At 39.3% G+C, this 21869-nt stretch overlaps 1 protein-coding gene across 8 annotated transcripts in view; it reads left to right on the plus strand.

Annotated features, from left to right (window-relative positions):
- Positions 1–20504, plus strand: part of shank3a (SH3 and multiple ankyrin repeat domains 3a) — a 333038-nt gene extending 312534 nt beyond the window's left edge. For 6 of the 8 annotated variants that reach the window (XM_057835980.1, XM_057835982.1, XM_057835981.1 and 3 more), the window contains one exon: positions 9213–20504. In XM_057835980.1, coding sequence (XP_057691963.1) covers positions 9213–9756 — 544 coding nt within the window. In that variant the 3' untranslated portion in view covers positions 9757–20504. Of the gene's footprint in view, positions 1–4045; positions 4081–9212 lie in introns of all 8 variants that reach the window. The other 2 variants (XR_009063172.1, XM_057835988.1) reach the window with 2 other exon arrangements.
- Positions 20505–21869: the final 1365 nt, after the last annotated feature.

Genomic DNA, 21869 nt, shown 5'->3' on the forward strand with positions numbered 1-21869 from the left:
AGTAAGTGACTGGAAATAAACAGACAAGTGACCTGTAACTGAACTAAAGTTAACAGATAGTGACCAAAAATCAAGAGGCCAGATATGAACAGGAAGTGACTCAAAACCATCAGGAAGTGACCCGAAAATGTCCCAAATCAACATGGAGTGAACAAAAAAACACCAAAATCAATAGGAAGTGACATGAAATAGATAGAAACTGATCCATCAATGCTTCCGAACTAGGGTTGTTCCGATCATGTTTTTTGCGCCCAATCCGATCCCGATCGTTTTAATTTGAGTATCTGCCGATCCCGATATTTCCCGATCCGATTGCTTTTTATTGCACCCGATTCAATTCCAATCATTACCGATAATTTTTCCCGATCATATACATTTTGGCAATGCATTAAGAAAAAAATTAATAAAACTCAGACGAATATATACATTGTATTTGTTTATTATGACAATAAATCCTCAAGATGGCATTTACATTATTAACATTCTTTCTGTAAGAGGAATCCACGGATAGAAAGACTTGTGACTTTGTATATTGTGACTAAATATTGCCATCTAGTGTATTTGTTGAGCTTTCAGTAAATGATACTGTAGCCATGCCCAAATGCATGATGGGAAGTGGAACCATGACTGTGCGTAGTGTTACCAATTGATATATCTTCTCTGCGTTGGGAAATAATATAAGGTGTTCAGAAAAAGATCATTTGCTACCTTGCTTCCCCACATTGCTTCCCATGATATTTCTAATCGTAAAGAGAGGGATTGTAAGCCTTTAGCCAATTAAAAAAAGGCTCCAAAGGCTGCCAAAATTCACTCTACTCATTTTACACTGCCTTTTATCTCTCTATATAGGTAAAACGGCGCCATTACAGATTGCAGTGCATGCATTAATTGCGTTAAATATTTTATCGTGATACATTTTTTAAAAAATTAATTACCGCCGTTATCGGGATAAATTTGATAACCCTACCTTAAGCCTAAACTAAAGACTCTGGATGAGTGTAACATATTATGTTTGTAACATTAAATACAATTAGAAAACTATTTAATTAAAAAATATATATGTATTAAAAAAAAAGGCATGGCCGATATTTTTTTTTCTGATTCCGATACTTTCGGGATGCCGATCGATCGGGATATCTCTATTCCGAACCAATATTAAATGACCTGAAAATGCCCAAGATCAACAGGAAGTGACCCGAAACCACGAACTGAGCCAAAGTTAACCGAAGGTCACCCAAAACCAAAAAAGTGATCTGGAAGTGACCAGAAATTAACAGAAAGTGACTCGCGAAGCCTCAAAATCAACAGGAAATGACAAATGCCCCAAAAATCAACAGGAAATGACCTGTAACTGAGACAAAGTTAACAGATTGTGACTAGAAACCAAATATATGTCCGTAAATTAACAGGATGTCACCTGAAATCAAAAGGAAGTGACCCACGGAGCGTCGAAATCAATATAAAATGACCTGAAAATGCCAAAAGTCCACAGGAAGTGACCTAAAATTTACAGGAATTGACTCACGAAGTCCCATTATCATCAGAAAGTTACCTGTAAATGTGCAACAATTAACAGAAGGTCACCCAAAACCAAGAAAACGACCAGGAAGTGACCAGAAATGAACAGAAAGTGGCTTACGAAGCCCCAAAATCAACAGGAAGTGACCTGAAAATGCCCCCAAAAACAACAAGAAGTGACCTGTAATGGAGCCAAAGTTAACAGATAGTGGCTCAAAACCAAGTAAATGTCCGTACATTAACAGGAAGTGTCCCACAAAGCCCCCAAATCAATATTTAACGACCTGAAAATGCCCCAAATCAACATGAAGTGACCTTATGTGACTCGAATGAACAGGAAGTGACCTAAAATTAACAGATAGTCACTCACGAAGCCCCAAAATCAACAGGAAGTGACCTGTAACTGAGCCAAAATTACCAGATTGTGACCCGAAACCAAGTAAATGACCGTAAATTAACAGGAAGTGACCTGAAATCAACAGGAAGTGTCCCACGAAGCCTCAAAATCAATAATAAATGACCTGAAAATGCCCAAAACCAACAGGAAGTGGCCTGTAACTGAGCCAAAGTTAACACAAGGTCACCCAAAACCAAGAAAAAGACCTGGAAGTGACCAGAAATTAACAGAAAGTGACTCACAAAACCTCAAAATCAACAGGAAATGACCCGAAAATGCCCCAAAAAATCAACAGGAAATGACCTGTTACTGAGACAAAAGTTAACAGATAATGACTAGAAACCAAATAAATGTCCGTAAATTAACAGGAAGTCACCTGAAATCAACAGGAAGTTACCCACCGAGCGTCGAAATCAATATAAAATGACCTGAAAATGCCAAAAGTCAACAGGAAAAGACCTTAAGTGACTCTAAATTAACAGGAAGTGACCTAAAATTTACAAGAATTGACTCACAAAGCCCCAAAATCATCAGGAAAGTTACCTGTAAATGTGCAACAATTAACAGAAGGTCACCCAAAACCAAGAAAACGACCAAGAAGTGACCAGAAATTAACAGGAAGTGACTTACGAAGCCCCAAAATCAACAGGAAGTGACCTGAAAATGCCCCCCAAAACAACAAGAAGTGACCTGTAACGGAGCCAAAGTTAACAGATAGTGGCTCGAAACCAAGTAAATGTCCGTACATTAACAGGAAGTGTCCCACAAAGCCCCCAAATCAATATTTAACGACCTGAAAATGCCCCAGATCAACATGAAGTGACCTTATTTGACTCGAATGAACAGGAAATGACCTAAAATTAACAGATAGTCACTCACGAAGCCCCAAAATCAACAGGAAGTGACCTGTAACTGAGCCAAAATTACCAGATTGTGACCCGAAACCAAGTAAATGACCGTAAATTAACAAGAAGTGACCTGAAATCAACAGGAAGTGTCCCACGAAGCCTCAAAATCAATAATAAATGACCTGAAAATGACCCAAACCAACGGGAAGTGGCCTGTAACTGAGCCAAAGTTAACACAAGGTCACCCAAAACCAAGAAAAAGACCTGGAAGTGACCAGAAATGTCTCCCGAAGCCTCAAAATCAACAGGAAGTGACCTGAAAATGCCCCAAAAATAGACAGATAGTGACCTGTAATTGAGCCAAAGTTTACAGATAGTGACCCGAAACGTAATAAGTGACCTAGAATTAACAGATAGTCACTCACGAAGCCCTAAAATCAACAGGAAGTGACTTGCAACTGAGCCAAAATTAACAGATTGTGACCTGAAACCAAGTAAATGACCGTAAATTAACAGGAAGTGACCTGAAATCAACAGGAAGTGTCCCACGAAGCCTCAAAATCAATAATAAATGACCTGAAAATGCCCAAAACCAACAGGAAGTGACCTGTAACTGAGCCAAAGTTAACACAAGGTCACCCAAAACCATGAAAATGACCTGGAAGTAACCAGAAATTAACAGGAAGTGTCTCACGAAGCCTCAAAATCAACAGGAAGTGACCCGAAAATGCCCCAAAAATAGACAGAAAGTGACCTGTAACTGAGCCAAAGTTAACAGATAGTGACCCGAAACCAAATAAATGTCCTTAAATTAACAGGAAGTTACCTGAAATCAACAAGAAGTGACCCGTGGAGCCTCAAAATCAGTATTAAATGACCTCAAACTGTCAAAGATCAACAGGAAGTGACCTTAAGTAACTCTAAAATTTACAGGAATTGACTCATGAAGCCCCAAAATCATCAGAAAATTACCTGTAAATGTGCCACAATTAACAGTAGGTCACCCAAAACCAAGAAAATGACCAGGAAATGACCAGAAATTAACAGGAAGTGTCCCACGACGCCCCAAAGTCAACAGGAAGTGACTCGAAAATGCCTCAAATTCAACAGCAACAGCCCAAATCATAATAACATGCCTAACACGTCAAAGACGGCAGACTGGAGCTCGAGGGCCAGCATCGCGTCGGCGTCCCATGCTAGCGATGCTAACATTCTCTCCCATTGCTCTCTCTTTGCTGGCCTTGCATGTTCCGCCCCTGCTGCTCTGATCTGATTGGTCTAGAACTGACTGTGCGCCCAGGAGGGCAGGACCGCTGTGTAAGTGCGCATGGAGCTCATCTCATGTCCCCGCCACTGTCCCCGTTTTGGAGTCTCACCATTCAGCTTTGGTTCCATTGCAACACTCTTTCCCAACCTCAACCCATTCAATGCCATTGACGGAGATAGACGTCCAAATTAGCCAATTGTTGTAAACATTAGCATTATATAGCATTTAAGGTAGTGAACTTTTGCAATGCATGTTAGCCAATTGTAGTAAACATTAGCATTATATAGCATTTAAGCTAGTGGACTTTTGCAATGCAAGTTAGCCAATTGTTGTAAACATTCGCATTATAGCCTATAGAATTTAAGCTAGTGGACTTTTGTGGTGCAAGTTTGCTAATCGTTAGAAATATTAACGTTATATAGCATTTAAACTAGTGGATTTTTTCTATGCAAGTTAGCCAATTGTTGTAAACATTAGGATTATATAGGGTGACCAAACGTCCCCTCTTGCCCGGACAAGTCCTACTTTCACGTAGTATCCTCGTCGTCCGGGCGGGTTTTATAAATTCATCAAAATGTCCGGTTTTTATGATTTTTCACGGGACCCATTTGAAGAGAATCCCTCCGGCCGCTGGGTGGCAGCAGTTGACATGGCTCGTACTAGAGGGAAGGAGTAGTTCTTGTTTTTGTTGGCAGTTTACCCCTATCTTGAGGCATTACCGCCATCTATTGGGTTGACGATTTGGCCACAACGCCTGCCCATTTGTTAAGTTTTTTACGATAAATACGTATTTAATGGCAACTGTTGACTTCTGTCCGAGCTTTGACTGTAAAATCCCGTTTGGTGTCGCATTGTTGCGCTGCCGATGATTGTAAACTTTTATAGCAAAGTTTGATTTTTGCCTCAGCTAACTATCAGTAAGCTAAACCACGCTCGGCATTATGGGAAACGTAGTTTTGAACTGCTACGTTTGGAAACATGCTGGTTGAATAGTTTGTCAGTTTTTTTCGGTTATTGTTTGTGTGCAATCTAGAACATTGAATGAGAATATCAATTGAATGGGAATAACAATTTGTCAAGGACAATTGTCGCTATAGTAATTTATAAAATGTTTAGTTGGCGCATAGCCTTCTGTGTGTATGTTTATTGACTGGACTACATTTCCATGGGTCTGCGTACGTACATATATAAATATATATATATATATATATATATATATATAATTTTTTTTGGTCATTATTTATGGTTATTTTTTTTTTTAATGCATTTTTCCATCCAGAGTGAGGGGGCACACTTTGAATATATTAAAGTGATATAGGCATCTTTGAGTAAAATTCAAGTATCTTGAGGCCGGGCTGAGTGTCCTCTTTTTTGGAAATCAAAATATGGTCACCCTAGATTATATAGCATTTAAGCTAGCGGATTTTTGTTATGCAAGTTGTTGTAAACATTAGCAATATATAGCATTTAAGCTAGTAGACTTTTGCTATACAAGTTAGCCAATTGTTGTAAATATTAGCATTATATAGCATTAAAGCTAGCGGAGTTTTGCGATGCAAGTTTGCTAATTGTTATAAATATTAGCATTATATAGCATTTAAGATAGCGGATTTTTTCTATGCAAGTTAGCCAATTGTTGTAAACATTAGCATTATTTAGCATTTAAACTAGCGGAGTTTTGCGATGCAAGTTAGCCAATTGTTGTAAACATTCGCATTAAATAGCATTTAAGCTAGCAGACTTTTGCCATGCAAGTTAACCAATTGTTGTAAATATTAGCATTATATAGCATTTAAGCTAGCGGACTTTTGCTATGCAAGTTAGCCAGTTGTTGTAAACATTAGCATTAGATAGCATTTAAGCTAGCGGACTTTTACGATGCAAGTTTGCTAATTGTTGTACATATTAGCACTATATAGCATTGAAGCGAGCGGATTTTTGTTATGCAAGTTTTTGTAAACATTAGCATTATATAACATTTAGGCTAGCGGAATTTTGCGATGCAAGTTAGCTAGTTCTTGTAAACAATGGTGTATATACATTACATTACATAATCTTTATGGATACATTTAATTTGCCCCTCCCAGTCAAAATGAATTGGACGTCTAGCACCGTCAATGGCACTTAAAGATGAGCATTCACAGCCTCGCAGTTATATTACTAAAATACCAAAATATAGTAGTGTCGGCCTACATAACCTAAAATTTGAGGTCTTAATGAGGTTATATTTATATTCTTTTTTTTAAATTAAATTACCAACCATTTTTTGCAGTCTGGTTAACACTCAAAGGCTTTGTAGTACAGTTTTATTGCAAATATGTTCACCTTTGCCTTTGCACTAACCTCGACTTCTGATGCTGAGATAACCGTTCCACCAAGCGGTACAGTTTGTGGCCATCAAGTACACTCTGATTTCAGCAATTGTTTTCACCTGCAGCTTGCGAGACGAGGTCGCGTCTGGAAACGTCACACCAAAGTGCTACTAAAACACGTCACAACAAAGCGCCAAAGATACCACGCGTAGGTTGTTACAAAAACATATTCCTAAATATCTCCTACAGTTGCATTTTTCCCAATTTCCGTTCTTGTGTTTACAAATCAATCAAATTAGCTATAGACTAAAGGACGTTAGCTACAGACCACAACAGCAAAGCGGGAAAGATAACGCACATAAGTTATGAGATAAACATATTTCCAAACATCTCCCAGGTTCTGGTGCTTTGAAAATAATTGGCCAAATAGCTTGCTTATGCTAGCTCGCGCAAGATTCCGACAACTTCCACCAGCTAGTGTTGTTGGGGTCATGGTTAAGGTTAAGGATACAAATAGTGTTGCTATCTAGCGTTGCAGGTGGCATAGTTGAGGTTAGGGCTATAAATGGGATTGGCTATAGACTAAAGGGTGTCAGCTACAGACCACAACAAAAAAGTGTGAATGATAACGCACATAGGCTGTGAGATGAACATATTCCTCAACATCTTCCAAGTTCTGGTGCTTTAAAATCACTGGCCAAATAGCTTGCCTATGCTAGCTCGCGTAAGGTTCTGCTAGCTTCCACCAGCTAGTGTTGTTGGGGTCATGGTTAAGGTTAGGGATACAAATAGGGTTGCTAGCTAGCATTGCCGGTGGCATAGTTGAGGTTAGGGTTACAAATAGGATTAGCTATTGACTAAACGGCGTCAGGTACAGACCACAACAACAATGATAACGCGCATAGATTTTGAGATGAACATATTCCTAAACATTTCCCAAGTTCTGGTGCTTTAAAATCATTGACCAAATATCTTGTTAAAACTAGCTTGTGTAAGGTTCCGCCAGCTTCCGCCACCTAGTGTTGTTGGGGTCATGATTAAGGTTAGGAATACAAATAGGGTTGCGAGCTAGCATTGACGGAGGCATAGTTGAGATTAGGTTTACAAATAGGAGGAGCTATTGACTAAAGGGCGTTAGCTACAGACCACAACAACAAAGCATGAATGATAACGCGCATATGTTGTGACTAGGTAAACATCTTCCTAAATAGCTCACAAGTTCTGGTGCTTTAAAATCATTGGCCAAGTAGCTTGCTTATGCTAGGTCGCTTAAGGTTCCGCTACCTTCTGCTAGCTTCCGCCAGCTAGTGTTGTCAGGGTCATGGTTAAGGTTAGGGATACAAATAGGGTTTCTAGCTAGCGTTGACGGGGGTGTGGTTGAGATTAGCGTTTCGAACAGGGTTAGCTGAAGACTAAATAGGCTTAGCTACAACATGGTTAGGGTTTAGGGTTAGAGTTGCACTTTCCACTTTCCGCTAAAGTATTGCGCATAAAATCATTGGTCAAGTAGCTTGCTTATGGTTGAGGTTACGAATAGGGTTAGCTACTAGACCATGTGCCAGAGGGATGGGGGCGTGGTTGAGGTTCGGGTTATGAATAGAGTTAGCTCTAGCACCACAACAATGTGTTCCTAAACTTCTCTAAGGTTTGTACTTTCCCAAGTTCCGTTAAGTTCTTGTGCTTACAAATCCTTTGCCAACTAGCTAGCGCTCGTTTGCGCTAGGCTCTGCTAGCTTCTGCTAGCTTACAAGTGCTAGCATTGGCACAGAATGGTTGAGGTTAGAGTTACGAACAGGGATATCGACAGACCACCACAACAAAGCGCTAATTATTACGAACATGGGTTGTAAGATAAACATTTGTCAACATGTCCCAAGATTTGCACTTTCCCAATTTTGACAGTTCTTGTGGTTAGGGTTTTGCACTTCTCCAATTTAGCTCAAGTTCTGGTGCTTTAAAATCATTGGCCAAATAGCTTGCTTATGCTAGCACGCAGAAGCTTCTGCTCGCTTCCGCCGGCTACTGTTGACGGGGTCATGGTTGAGGTTAGGGACTCAAATAGGGTGGCTAGCTAGCGTTGACGGGGGCATGGTTGAGATTAGGGTTTCGAACAGGGTTGGCTAAAGTCTAAATAGGCTTAGTTACAACAGGGTTAGGGTTAGATTTGCACTTTCAGCTAAAGTATTGCGCATAAAATCATTGGCCAATTAGCTTGCTAACGCTTGCTAGCGCTGATGGGGGCACAGTTGAGGTTATGAATAGGGTTAGCTATTGACCACGTGCCAGAGGGACCAGGGCGTGGTTGAGGTTTGGGTTATGAATAGAGTTAGCATCAGCACCACAACAAAGCACTAACGATAATGCACATAGGTTGTTAAATAAATGTATTCCTAAACATCTCCAAGGTTTGTACTTTCCCAATTTCCGTTAAGCTCTTGTGCTTACAAATCATTTGCCAACTAGCTTGCACTAGCTCGCGCTAGGCTCTGCTAGCTTTTGCTAGCTTCCGCAAGCTAGCGTTGGCATGGAATGGTTAAGGTTTGGGTTACAAACAGGGTTATCGACAGAACACCACAACAAAGCGCTAATTATTACGCACATGAGTTGTGAGATAAGCGTTTTCGTAAACATCTCCCAAGTTCTCGTGCTTTCAAATCATAGGCCAACTACCTTGCTTCTGTTTGTTTGTGCTAGCCTTCACTAGCTTCTGCTAGTGAGGTCACAAGTAACAGGCGCTGCATGAATAGTGACAGGTTAGCATCCGACATTTTGGGCGAAAAACCAACGAAACCCTAACCGCTTGGTGCGAACAAAACCGATTTGCACTCTGACCTAAACTCAAGCCGCTCTTCTTTCATGTCCGCTTTCAGACTTTTCAGCAGCCTAGGTGAACTCCACACCATTTCCCAGAGAAGCTACGGCACCACGTACACCATTCGCCCCGGCAGCCGCTACCCCGCCACGCGCCGCACCCCCAGCCCGGGCTCCCCCGACCGGGGCGAGCGCTTCTCGGGCTACTCGCCCAGCGCGCCGCTTCAGACCATCCTTAAATCGTCCAGCCTCAGCCTCCCGCAGGAACCCAAGGAGGTACGCTTCGTCATGCGCAGCTCCAGCGCCCGCTCTCGTTCCCGTTCGCCGTCCCCCTCGCCCACGCGCTCGCCCGCTATGGGCTCGCCGCTGCTGGCGCTCAGACCCTTCCACCAGAAGCCCCTGCACCTGTGGAACAAGTACGACGTGGGCGACTGGCTGGAGAGCATCAACCTGGGCGAGCACCGCGCTGGCTTCCAGGAGCACGAGATCGAGGGCTCGCACCTGCCGGCGTTGACCAAGGACGACTTCGCCGAGCTGGGCGTGACGCGGGTGGGCCACCGCATGAACATCGAGCGGGCGCTCAAGCAGTTGCTGGAGAGCTGACCCCCGCCCTGGGACCCCGAACGCCACGGCTCCTCTTTTACTCGGGTCGCGCGCTGAAGGGGAGGAGCCTTTGCGGGACCATCGCGTTTCGGAGGAGACCACGCCTTCGAACGGCCGGCCGCCAATCCGTCTTTACGTTTTCAATTGGAAATTGAAGCTCAAAAACTGTAAAATTTTGTTTTTTAAGCTAGGGACAAAAAAGAAAATAACATCCAGTTCTGTTTAAGTTCTAGTCTTAGATCAATGATATGAAACGGAAAAATGGGTAACAGGGCTGATTTTTTATTTTTGTGTTTAACTCATTGGCTGCCATTGACGTTGACAGATGTCCAATCCATTTTGAATGGGAAGGCTAGCAGTCTATGGCAGCTAATGGAAAAAGAATTTTATATATATATATATATATATATAATATATACATATCCTACTTAGACATAATTTTTTTGCCAATTGGCACTGAAAGAGTTAAAAATGTAGCTCCAAACGGCAAAAATTAGCATTAGCTAAGATGTTAGCTTGCTGGATGCCACAATCTGTCAATCAAAATCCATAGTAGGTATGAATACTTCTTAAAATTATCTTCAATTAAACAAAATATTATTTAGTGTTGCTAAAATATAGGTACCGATACCGCGCTAAAATGACTTAATATCGGTAAGTATTGTATCAAAATTACATTGTTATGAAATCGGTGCTATAGACCCCTACCAAGTACGTATTAAGTATTCATTTTAGTGTTGTACCGATACCGTTTTTGGGCTCCCGATACCAAATCTGGTACTTGGTGGTATCGGTACTGATAGTGTACCGATACTTCTTTTTTTGGTGGGTGAAATATACAAAATATATATTTTTGTTTAAATACTAAGTTTCTGCTCACTTGAATTGACGGAGCTAGACATACAATCCATTAGACGCAACAAGCGCTCCTTTTTTTGTGGCGGTGTGAGTATCTGGCGGCCATCTTGGGTAGGGCAACCAGCGGTTGGAAACTAGATCTGGAAAAGTACATATTGCATATGCTTTGGCGTTTTCAAGATCGGTTGAGAAATAAGATAGTTTTTACTTAATATTAATCTCAATCCATTGACTTTGCCCCTACCAACATGGCTGCCCAGGCCTCATTTTGGTAAGGGTGACCAGCACTATAGTTGGCGGCCATCTTGGGTAAGGCGATGAGATGTTGGGAAGTATATTTGAAAGGTACATATTGCAAATGCTTTGACGCATTAAGTTCGGTTTATACGTAATATTAATGTCAATGCATTGACTTTGATCTGTACGTGTCCCCTACCAACACGGCCCCTGGGCAGCCATGTTGGTAGGGGCAATGAAAGGTCTTTTCATGTTTCTGAAGTGTTTCCAAATGAGTTTATCACTAGGATAACATTCATTCATGACTCAACGCCACGTGATTAAACATCTATCATTTTCGGAAGAGCGACGTACACTGTAGTTGGTGGCCATCTTGGGTAGGGCGACCAGCGGTTGGAAACTAGATCTGTAAAAGTACATATTGCATATGCTTTGCGGTTTTCAAGATCGGTTGAGAAATAAGATAGTTTTTACTTAATATTAATCTCAATCCATTGACTTTGCCCCTACCAACATGGCCGCCCAGGCCTCATTTTGGTAAGGGCGACCAGCACTGTAGTTGGCGGCCATCTTGGGTAGGGCAACGAGATGTTGGAAAGTATATTTGAAAGGTACATAAGGAAAGGTACTTTGATAGGGATGTGTCCCCTACCAACATGGCCGCCCAGGGGCCATGTTGGTAGGGGCGATGAAAGGTCTTTTCATGTTTCTGAAGTGTTTTGAAATGAGTTTATCACTAGGATAACATTCATTCATGACTCAACGCCACGTGATTAAACATCTGTCATTTTTGGAAGAGTGACGTACACTGTAGTTGGCGGCCATCTTGGGTAGGGGGACGAACTGTTGGAAACTAGTACTCCAAAAACTACAAATATTGCACTGCATCGGCACGTCATTTCCTAGTACGTCCTAATACACGAGATTTTATTTAAGTCCCGTATCGGTACTGATATTAGTATTGGTACTGATATTAGTATCGGTCCCGGCAGTGACGGGTCTTTTCATGCTTCTGCCGTGAATTGAAATGAGTTGATCATTAGCAGAACATTCATGACCGGACGCGACATAATGGGAAGGGCGACGAGCACTGTAGTTGGAGGCCATCTTGGGTAGGGCGACGAGATGTTGGAAACTAGTACTCGAAAATTTGAAATATTGCACAGCATCGGTACGTTATTACTTAGGACTTCCTGATGTTATTTAAGTGCTGTATCGGTACCGATATTAATATCGGTACTGTTGCAACACAAATTTTCTGTTTTACTTTTATATAATTTTACATTATTTAATTCGTGCATTTCTTATTTTGTTACTTTTTAATGGATTTTGGTTATATACCCAACAAATTGTGGCAGCTAACAAGCTACCATTTTTGCTAACGCTACTTTTTACTGTTTAGAGCTACAAAACTTGATATCCTGTGTTCCTTTTTTCCAATTTCCACTTGAAAACGCAAAGAAAAACGACCCCCGGCTCGCCGTTCTCCCTGACGACGACGCCCTCCTCTGCTCTCTACCTCTCACCCCGCCATCCACCGGGCTAAGCCTTTTCGCGGTTTTCGAGTTAAAGAGGAAGCAGTTATCGCTCCAATCACGGGAAAAAAAAAAAAGCTCAGTTGCCTTTCGACAATATTTCTACAGAAATCGACGGCGGCGGTAGCGGCGAACACGACGGACCGCCGCGGTGTGTCTGCTTCTATATCTGCTGTTGTTTTTAAAGCTTCACGGACAACGGAAGAAGCCTTGCGATACCGAGACTGTGCTATCCATTCCTTTTGGAGAATGTGTAACCAACACTCGTGGCTTTTTTCATCTTTATTTTGCTTTTCCAAAGGGATTATTGTATTTATACGGCGGATGGAAAAGTTTACACACCCCGTTTTAAATGGTAAGTCAAGTTAAATCGAAAAAAAATAGACAAGAGGTCAATTTTTTTGCCATCAATGTGGCATGTAATTGGTACATTTTGACTTGGCAGGGTGAAAGTTTTGAAATAACCGAACTATTTAAACAAGGGGTGTAAACTTTTTATCCACTGTGTATATACATATTTAAGTATTATGAATATATGTCTATCTAATTATAGCTTTCAAAAGACAATTGTGGATTAAGGGAAAGGAATTTTTTTATGTTTTGGGAGGGTTTATTGAAGAAAGCTAATTTCTACACTCACACATAACACTTTTGTTCCTATTTTTCCTCAAACCGTAGCATGGCGGCTCACAATTGTTATGATTGTTTTCTTATGGTCTTCCGTCAAACTAAAAGGGCATCCCATAATGTGAGGCAGAGAACAACCCGTCCCTTCAGTAGCTGCCTTGCCAAATGAGACGCTTAACCTTTATAAGAGGTTATTCCTAACCTCTCAGGGATGGAATTCTGTATTTTCTAACATTAGCATTTATAAAACACTTTCAGGGCCTTCTTTGTCTTCAGAGAAGGACAAAAAAAATTAAAAATGTCAGTTTTATTTAAGTACATCAACCCATTTTTCTCTTCGTCATCTTGTTATGGTTGGCTAATTTATTTGTGAGGACTTCTGAGGGAAGGCAAAACTATGTGTTTTTGTTTAAAGAGTGACGCAGATCAACCAATCATGTTTGATTTTAAGGCAGGACTGTTCTGGGCCTTCCTGAAGTCCTCCACGATGATACTTATGGGCTTTCCTAGACCGGGGTCGGCAACCTTTAACACTCAAAGAGCCATTTAGACCCAGTTTACCCACAGGGTATACACACACATAGTATGTGTAGTAGGGCTGTCAAACGATAAAAATTTTTAATCGAGTTAATTACAGCTTAAAAATTAATTAATCGTAATTAATCCCAATTCAAACCATCTATAAAATATGCCATATTTTTTCGTAAATTATTGTTGGAATGGAAAGACACAAGACTGATATATACATTCAACATACAGTACATAAGTGCTGTATTTGTTTATTTTAACAATAAATCAACAAGATGGCATTAACATTATTAACATTCTGTTAAAGCGATCCATGGATAGAAAGACTTGTAGTTCTTAAAAGAAAAATGTTAGTACAAGTTATAGAAATTTTATATTAAAACCCCTCTTAATGTTTTCGTTTTAATAAAATTTGTAAAATTTTCAATCAAAAAATTAACGAGTAGCCCACCATTGTTGATGTCAATAATTACTTACACAATGCTCATGGGTGCTGAAGCCTAAAAAATCAGTCGCACCCAAGCGCCAGCAGAGGGCGGCAAAACTCCATAAAACACAATTAACAAGCAGTTCACTGTACTGTCATTTAAATCTGTCTGAGCGGAGGGAGTGCGTGAATTGCGTCAAATATTTTAACGTGATTAATTTAAAAAAATTAACGCCCATTAACGCGATCATTTTGACAGCCCTAATATATATATATTATATATATGACATCATTTAATGATTCTAAGCTAAAAGTGACATTTCGAATAATAAATACGATTACTTGCCTTCTTTTTATGGTTAGGTTGAAACAAAAGCGGTTGCGCGACGTCTGTAAACGGGGGCTTTCTGGGTAAAATGGACAAATTAAAAATAGTTCGGGGGCTTATTGCGCCATGAATATGCTATGCCAGCATATATACATATTGTTCTATCAAACACAACAGTTCTTTTGGATTAAAATACAGCAATTTATTTTAAAGAGGAGTGCAACAGCAGAAACTGCTTTTTCAGTCTTGTTTGTGTTTTCCGCCATATATATGTATATATAAGGGCTGTCAAACGATTAAAATTTTTAATCGAGGTAATCACAGCTTAAAAATTAATCGTAATTAATCACAATTCAAACCATCTATAAAATATGCCATCTTTTTCTGTAAATTATTGTTGGAATGGAAAGATAGGACGGATATATACATTCAACACACTGTACATAAGTACTGCATTTGTTAATTATAACAATAAATCAACAAGATGGCATTAACATTATTAACATTCTGTTAAAGCGATCCATGGATAGAAAGACTTGTACTTCTTAAAAGATAAATGTTAGTACAAGTTATAGAAATTTTATATTAAAACCTCTCAATGTTTTCATTTTAATAAAATTTGTAAAATTTTCAACTATTAAAAAAAAAAAAAAAAAAAACTAGTAGCCCGCCATTGTTGATGTCCATAATTACACAATGCTCATGGGTGCTGAAGCCCATAAAATCAGTCGCACCCAAGCGCCAGCAGAGGGCGACAAAACTCCAAAAAACACAAGTAACAAGTGGACATTGCACTCTGTGCTGTCATTTTAATCTGTTTGAGCGGAGCATCTGCGTTAATTGCGTCAAATATTTTAACGTGATTTAAAAAATTAGTTACCGCCCATTAACGCGATCAGTTTGACAGCCCTAACATACAGTATTTGATACACTACCATTGGGTAGTGTATCAAATACTTGTTCTCCCCACTGTACATATATATATATATATATATATATATTTATGTATATACACATATATACATATACATATATATATATACACACAATTATATACATATACATATATACATATTAGGGCTGTCAAACGATTAAAATTTTTAATCGAGTTAATTACAGCTTAAAAATTAATCGTAATTAATCGCAATTCAAACCATCTATAAAATATGCCATATTTTTCTGTAAATTATATATATATTCTGTAAAATAAATTGTTGGAATGGAAAGATAAGACACAAGATGGATATATACATTTAACATACGGTACAAAAGGACTGTAGTGGGTATTTCACTCTACTGTCATTTAAATCTGTCTATGCTGTCCTCACTCCGAAGCGTCTACTTTTTCCAAAGCTAGACAGCTAGTGAACGACGCCTTAATAATTAGACTTCTTCCTTTTTCATCTGATTTATTAATAAAATGGCCTCAAACCATTGTCCTCTTTAGACCGTCGTAAAACTGCAAAATAAAAGTACACAAGCATTGCATTAGCAACAACGTTAGCTTAGCACGCTATACAGGTTCACTAAACATACACAAAAAGCGTCTCATACAAAAAATATAACATTTCACTTACTAACATAATATGTACATTCTTTACAACAGCCATACTTAACTTACGGACAAATCTTGTCCAAGGATCATATAAGCCCAACATTATCAGCCCGAGACGTCGTGCAGCCATAATGAACTGGCAAGAAAACAATAAACCATGTCGCAAAGCGACCACAAGAGTTCGCTGTTGGACAGCAAAAAAAGCCTTGCTGTAAAACTTACCAAAAGGCAGAATACTGTCTGAGCGGGACATGTGCGTTAATTGCGTCAAATATTTTAACGTGATTAATTTAAAAAATTAATTACCGCGCGTTAACGCGATAATTTTGACAGCCCTAATACATATACATATATATATACATATATACACATATATATACATATATGTATATATACATACATATATGTATGTATATACACATATATACATATACACACACATATATATACATACATACATATACATATATACACACACACATATATATATATACAAATACATATATACACATATATATACATATACACACACACATATATATACATACATATACATATATACACACACACATATATATATACAAATACATATATATACATATACACACATATATACACATACATATACACACACACACACACACACATATATATATATATATATATATATATACATATACAGTGGGGAGAACAAGTATTTGATACACTGTCAATAGGAAAACCCATTGGCAGTGTATCAAATACTTGGGGCATTTCAGATCTTTAATGATTTTGAGTCACTTCCTGTTGATTTCGGGGCATTTTATGAGTCACTTGCTGTTTATCTTGCGTTACAGAACAGGAAGTGACCTGGGAATCACCCAAATGAATAGGCAGTGACTCAAACTCAACAGGAAATGACCTGTAAACGCCCTAAAATGCAAAAAAAGCAAGTGAACTGTAAATGCCCCGAAAATCGGACCGAATGACCATGAATGCTCTGGTTTTGAATGAACCAACATTCCCAGTCTAAATGGATTGCGCGTCGAGCACCGTCGGGTCAATGGCAGCCTTTATTTTTGTTTTTTTTAAATTGACACCATTTTAAAACGATATTTCGATTCTTGATAGGAGCATATCGATATCCTTTTGGGATACAAAGTATCACGATAAATCACTATTTCGATATTTTATCCCACCCCTACTCACTATATTAGCTGAACTGTGATCAGAATTTTCAACCTCCAATTAGAGCTGGTTACCCGGTTCACGTATTGGTTAGGACTTCACGAATCTAAAGGAAGGCCAAGCTATGTGTGTCTGTATGGCACGTTGAGAAAAATCATTTTGGGCCTTCCTGAAGCCCTAGATGAGCCACAATGTACAAATTTCCATCCCTGAGAATGATAAAAATCAATATTTTTTCCCATTTTTCCTATTCAAATAAAAAAAAAACGCAAGGAGCTGCTAGGACGGGAACGTTTCAAAGCGTCGCAGTTCGTTTGACGTATTGCTGCTAGCCACTTAGTAAGCAGAACACTGTGGTAAACTGTGAATTGACGAGGGACGGGTTGTCCAGAGAAACTATGAATTTTTTTTTTTTTAATGTGCGGCTACTCAAAAATTAAGTCTTAATCATCCAATCTGTTGTTTTTTCATCTTTACATTCTTAATCCTCTCATAAAAAGATAATTATTTTTGCTCATCTGAAAGGCGTCGCTAGGTCGTCAGAGTAGCTTGACCTCACTGTGACCTCACATTCACTCATTTTGAACTGCTTTTTTTTCTTTTTGACACTTTGTAGCGTGTGAAACATAATATTTAAAAAAATATATATGTTCATTCAAAACCGTACTTGTAAAAATGAAACAAAAAAATGTGCTATTTTAAATCACAAGCAATGTATATAGGATAGATTTACTATACATTTTTGGAAGACAAATATATACAGATCTATATATATATATATATAAATATGAATGTTTGGCATACAGTATATGCATAGTTAACCACCTGTGGAAAAGGTGAGCAGATTTTATTCTTTCTATGATCTTTTGAACTATGAACTTAAGGGGATGATTTGCACAAAAAAAGGTGACAAGGTGCTAACATAGAAGCCACCCCATCGTCCAAGCGCACGTGTGCATCTGGATGCGACCCCCGACTTGACGTGCGCGTGAGGGAACGTCCACTTGTAGCCTTACTGTCTTACCATCGGAGATTTCTGTGACTTTGTTACGAAGAGACCACTGACGCAAAATGGTGGGGAAAAGTCATGGGACAGGCTTTTCGTAAAAGCTGCTGTGGGTTCGTGAGCCTTCAAAGGGCAATTTAGGGACGCAAAAATGTGCCCAAATTGACAGGGGTTGACCCAAAATCAACAGAAAGATACTCTAAAATGCCCTAAAAGTCAGTGAGAGGTGACCGTAAACGCCCCAAATTCAATAGGAAGTGAGCATAAATGCCCTAAAATCAACGGGACGTCGCCCGGAATTTCCCCAAATCAACAGGAGCTGACCTAAAATCAATAGAAGTGACCTGCTAATGCCCCAAAATCAACAGAAGTGACCCGAAATCAACAAAAAGTGACCTGAAATTAACAGGGAGAGTCTCCCGAAGCCCCGAAAGCAACAGGAAGTGACCTCGATAATGCCCCCATATTAGCAGGGAATAGGGATGGACCCAAAATCAACAGGGAGAGACCCGAAAATGCCCAAAATTTAATAGGGAGTGACCACAAATGCCGTAAAATTACAGAAAGTCACCTGTAAATACCGAAAATCAACAAAAGTGACTTAAATTGACCCAAAATAAACAGAAAGTGACCTGAAAATGCCCCCACATTAACAGGGATTGACCTAAAATCAAGAAGAAGAGACTTGTGAATCCCCCAAATTTAATAGGAAGTGACTGCAAATGCCCTAAAATAAACAGGAAGTCACCCGCAAATGCACAAAATCTAAAAGGTGTCCCAAAACCAAGAAGTGACCTGTAAATGCCCCAAAATCAACAAAAGTGACCCCGAAATGAACAGAGAGTGACCTAAAATTAGCAGGGAGTGACTCCTGAAATGCTAAAACTAACTAGAAGTGACTCTTAAATGCCCAAAATCTACAGGAGGTGGTCCAAATCAAAGTCACCCGTAAATGCCCCAAATTTATTTGTTGTACCATAATTATTTATTTTCCCTTCAGGCATGACAAATCCAAACATACAGCATTTATATGTGTTAACAATTAATTCAACCCGAAAAAAAAAGGCTGACGGGAGAAGCCGAAGCTTATTGAAACCCGTCCCCAGTATACCATATAGGACGCAAAATGTGTCCTTCGCCATCGAGTGTCTGTGAGATTATGATTAAATTATTATAAATTATGATTAAATTATTATAAATTCAATAGGAAGTGAGCATAAATGCCCTAAAATCAACAGGACGTCGCCCGGAATTTCCCAAAATCAACAGGAGCTGACCTAAAATCAATAGAAGTGACCTGCAAATGCCCCAAAATCAACAGAAGTGACCCGAAATCAAAAAGTGACCTGAAATTAACAGGAAGAGCCTCCCGAAAGCAACAGGAAGTGACCTCGATAATACCCCCATATTAGCAGGGAATAGGGATGGACCCAAAATCAACAGGGAGAGACCCGAAAATGCCCAAAATTTAATAGGATGTGATCATAAATGCCGTAAAATTACAGGAAGTCACCTGGAAATATCCAAAATCAACAGAATTGACTTAAATTGACCCAAAATAAACAGAAAGTGACCTGAAAACGCCCCCACGTTAACAGGGATTGACCCAAAATCAACAGGAAGGGACTCGTAATTCCCCCAAATTTAATATGAAGTGACCATGTATGCCCTCAAATAAACAGGAAGTCACCCGCAAATGCACAAAATCTACAAGGAGGTGTCCCAAAATCAAGAAGTGACCTGTAAATGCCCCAAAATATACAGAAGTGACCCGAAATCAACAAAAAGTGACCTGAAATTTACAGGGAGAGCCTCCCGAAGCTCCGAAAGAAACAGGAAGTGACCTCGATAATGCCCCCATATTAGCAGAGAATAGGGATGGACCCAAAATCAACAGGGAGAGACCCGAAAATGCCCAAAATTTAATAGGAAGTGACCACAAATGCCGTAAAGTTACAGAAAGTCATCTGTTATCACCGAAAATCAACAGAAGTGACTTAAATTGACCCAAAATAAACAGAAAGTGACCCGAAAATGCCCCCACATTAACAGGGATTGACCCAAAATCAACAGAAAGAGACTCGTAAATCCCCCAAATTTAATATGAAGTGACCATGTATACCCTAAAATAAACCAGAAGTCACCCGCAAATGCAAAAAATCTACAAGGAGGTGACCTGTAAATGCCCCCAAATCAACAAAAGTGACCCCGGAATGAACAGAAAGTGACATGAAATTAGCAGGGAGTGACTCCCGAAACGCTAAAACTAACTAGAAGTGATTCTTAAATGCCCAAAATCTACAGGGGGTGGTCCAAGATCAAAGCCACCCGTAAATGCCCCAAGTTCAATAGGAAGTGAGCATAAATGCCCTAAAATCAACAGGACGTCGCCCGGAATTTCCCAAAATCAACAGGAGCTGACCTAAAATCAATAGAAGTGACCTGTAAATGCCCCAAAATCAACAGAAGTGACCCGAAATCAACAAAAAGTGACCTGAAATTAACAGGAAGAGCCTCCCGAAAGCAAAAGGAAGTGACCTTGAAAATGCCCCCATATTAGCAGGGAGTAGGGGTGGACCCAAAATCAAAAGGGAGAGACCCGAAAATGCCCAAAATTTAATAGGAAGTGACCATAAATGATGTAAAATTACAGGAAGTCACCTGTAAATACCCCAAATCAACAGAATTGACTTAAATTGACCCAAAATAAACAGAATGTGACCTGAAAATGCCCCCACATTAACAGGGATTGACCCAAAATAGAGACTCGTAAATCCCCCAAATTTAATGGGAAATGACTGCAAATGCCCTAAAATGAACAGGAAGTCACCCACAAATGCACAAAATCTACAAGGAGGTGTCCCAAAATCAAGAAGTGACCTGTAAATGCCCCAAAATGTACAAAAGTGACCCTAAATGAACAGAAAGTGACTTAAAATTAGCTTGAAGTGACTCCCGAAACGCTAGAACTAACTGGAAGTGACTCTTAAATGCCCAAAATCTACAGGAGGTTTTCCAAAATCAAAAAGTCACCTGTAAATGCTCCAAAATCAGCAAAAGTGATTTGACCCCGAAATGGACAGAAAGTGACCTAAAATCAACAGGACGAGACGCATAAATGCCCCAAATTTAATAGGAAGTGACCATAAATGTTTTTGTTTTTTGTTTTTTAATTAGTTCTCGTGCTTATAAATCACAATTGACTAACTACCTTGCTTCCGCTAGCTTCCGCTAAGTCTCTATACTTAAAAATAATTGCCCAACTAGCTTGGTACTTGTTCTTTTGTTCTTAGTTCTTATAAATCATAAAAATAAAAGGCCAGCTTGCTTAGTTTTTGTTGTTTTGTTCTTAGTTCTAGTGATTATAAATCATGATTGGCCAACTAGCTTGCTTCCGCTACGTTCTTATGCTTAAAAATTATTGTCCAACTAGCTTTTTACTTGTTCTTAGTTATTATAAATCATGATTGGCCAACTAGCTAGCTTCTGCTAAGTTCTTGTGCTTCAAAATCATAAGCCAGCTAGCTTAGTTTTTTTATTTTCATTTTTTAGTCCTCGTGCTTATAAATCATGATTGACCAACTAGCTTGCTTCCGCTAAATTCTTACACTTAAAAATTATTGTCCAACTAGCTTGGTACTTGTTCTTAGTTCTTATAAATCATGATTGGCCTACGAGCTAACTTCCGCTAAGTTCTTATGCTTTCGTCCGCTAAATTCTTGTGCTTCAAAATTATAAGCCAGCTAACTTAGTTTTTTTTGTTTTTTTTGTGTTTTAATTAGTTCTCGTACTTATAAATCATGATTGACCAACTAGCTTGCTTCCGCTTTCTTTTTTTTTTTTTT

Source organism: Corythoichthys intestinalis, chromosome 5, assembly GCF_030265065.1.
Source record: "Corythoichthys intestinalis isolate RoL2023-P3 chromosome 5, ASM3026506v1, whole genome shotgun sequence".
In the NCBI taxonomy this organism is placed as follows: domain Eukaryota; kingdom Metazoa; phylum Chordata; class Actinopteri; order Syngnathiformes; family Syngnathidae; genus Corythoichthys; species Corythoichthys intestinalis.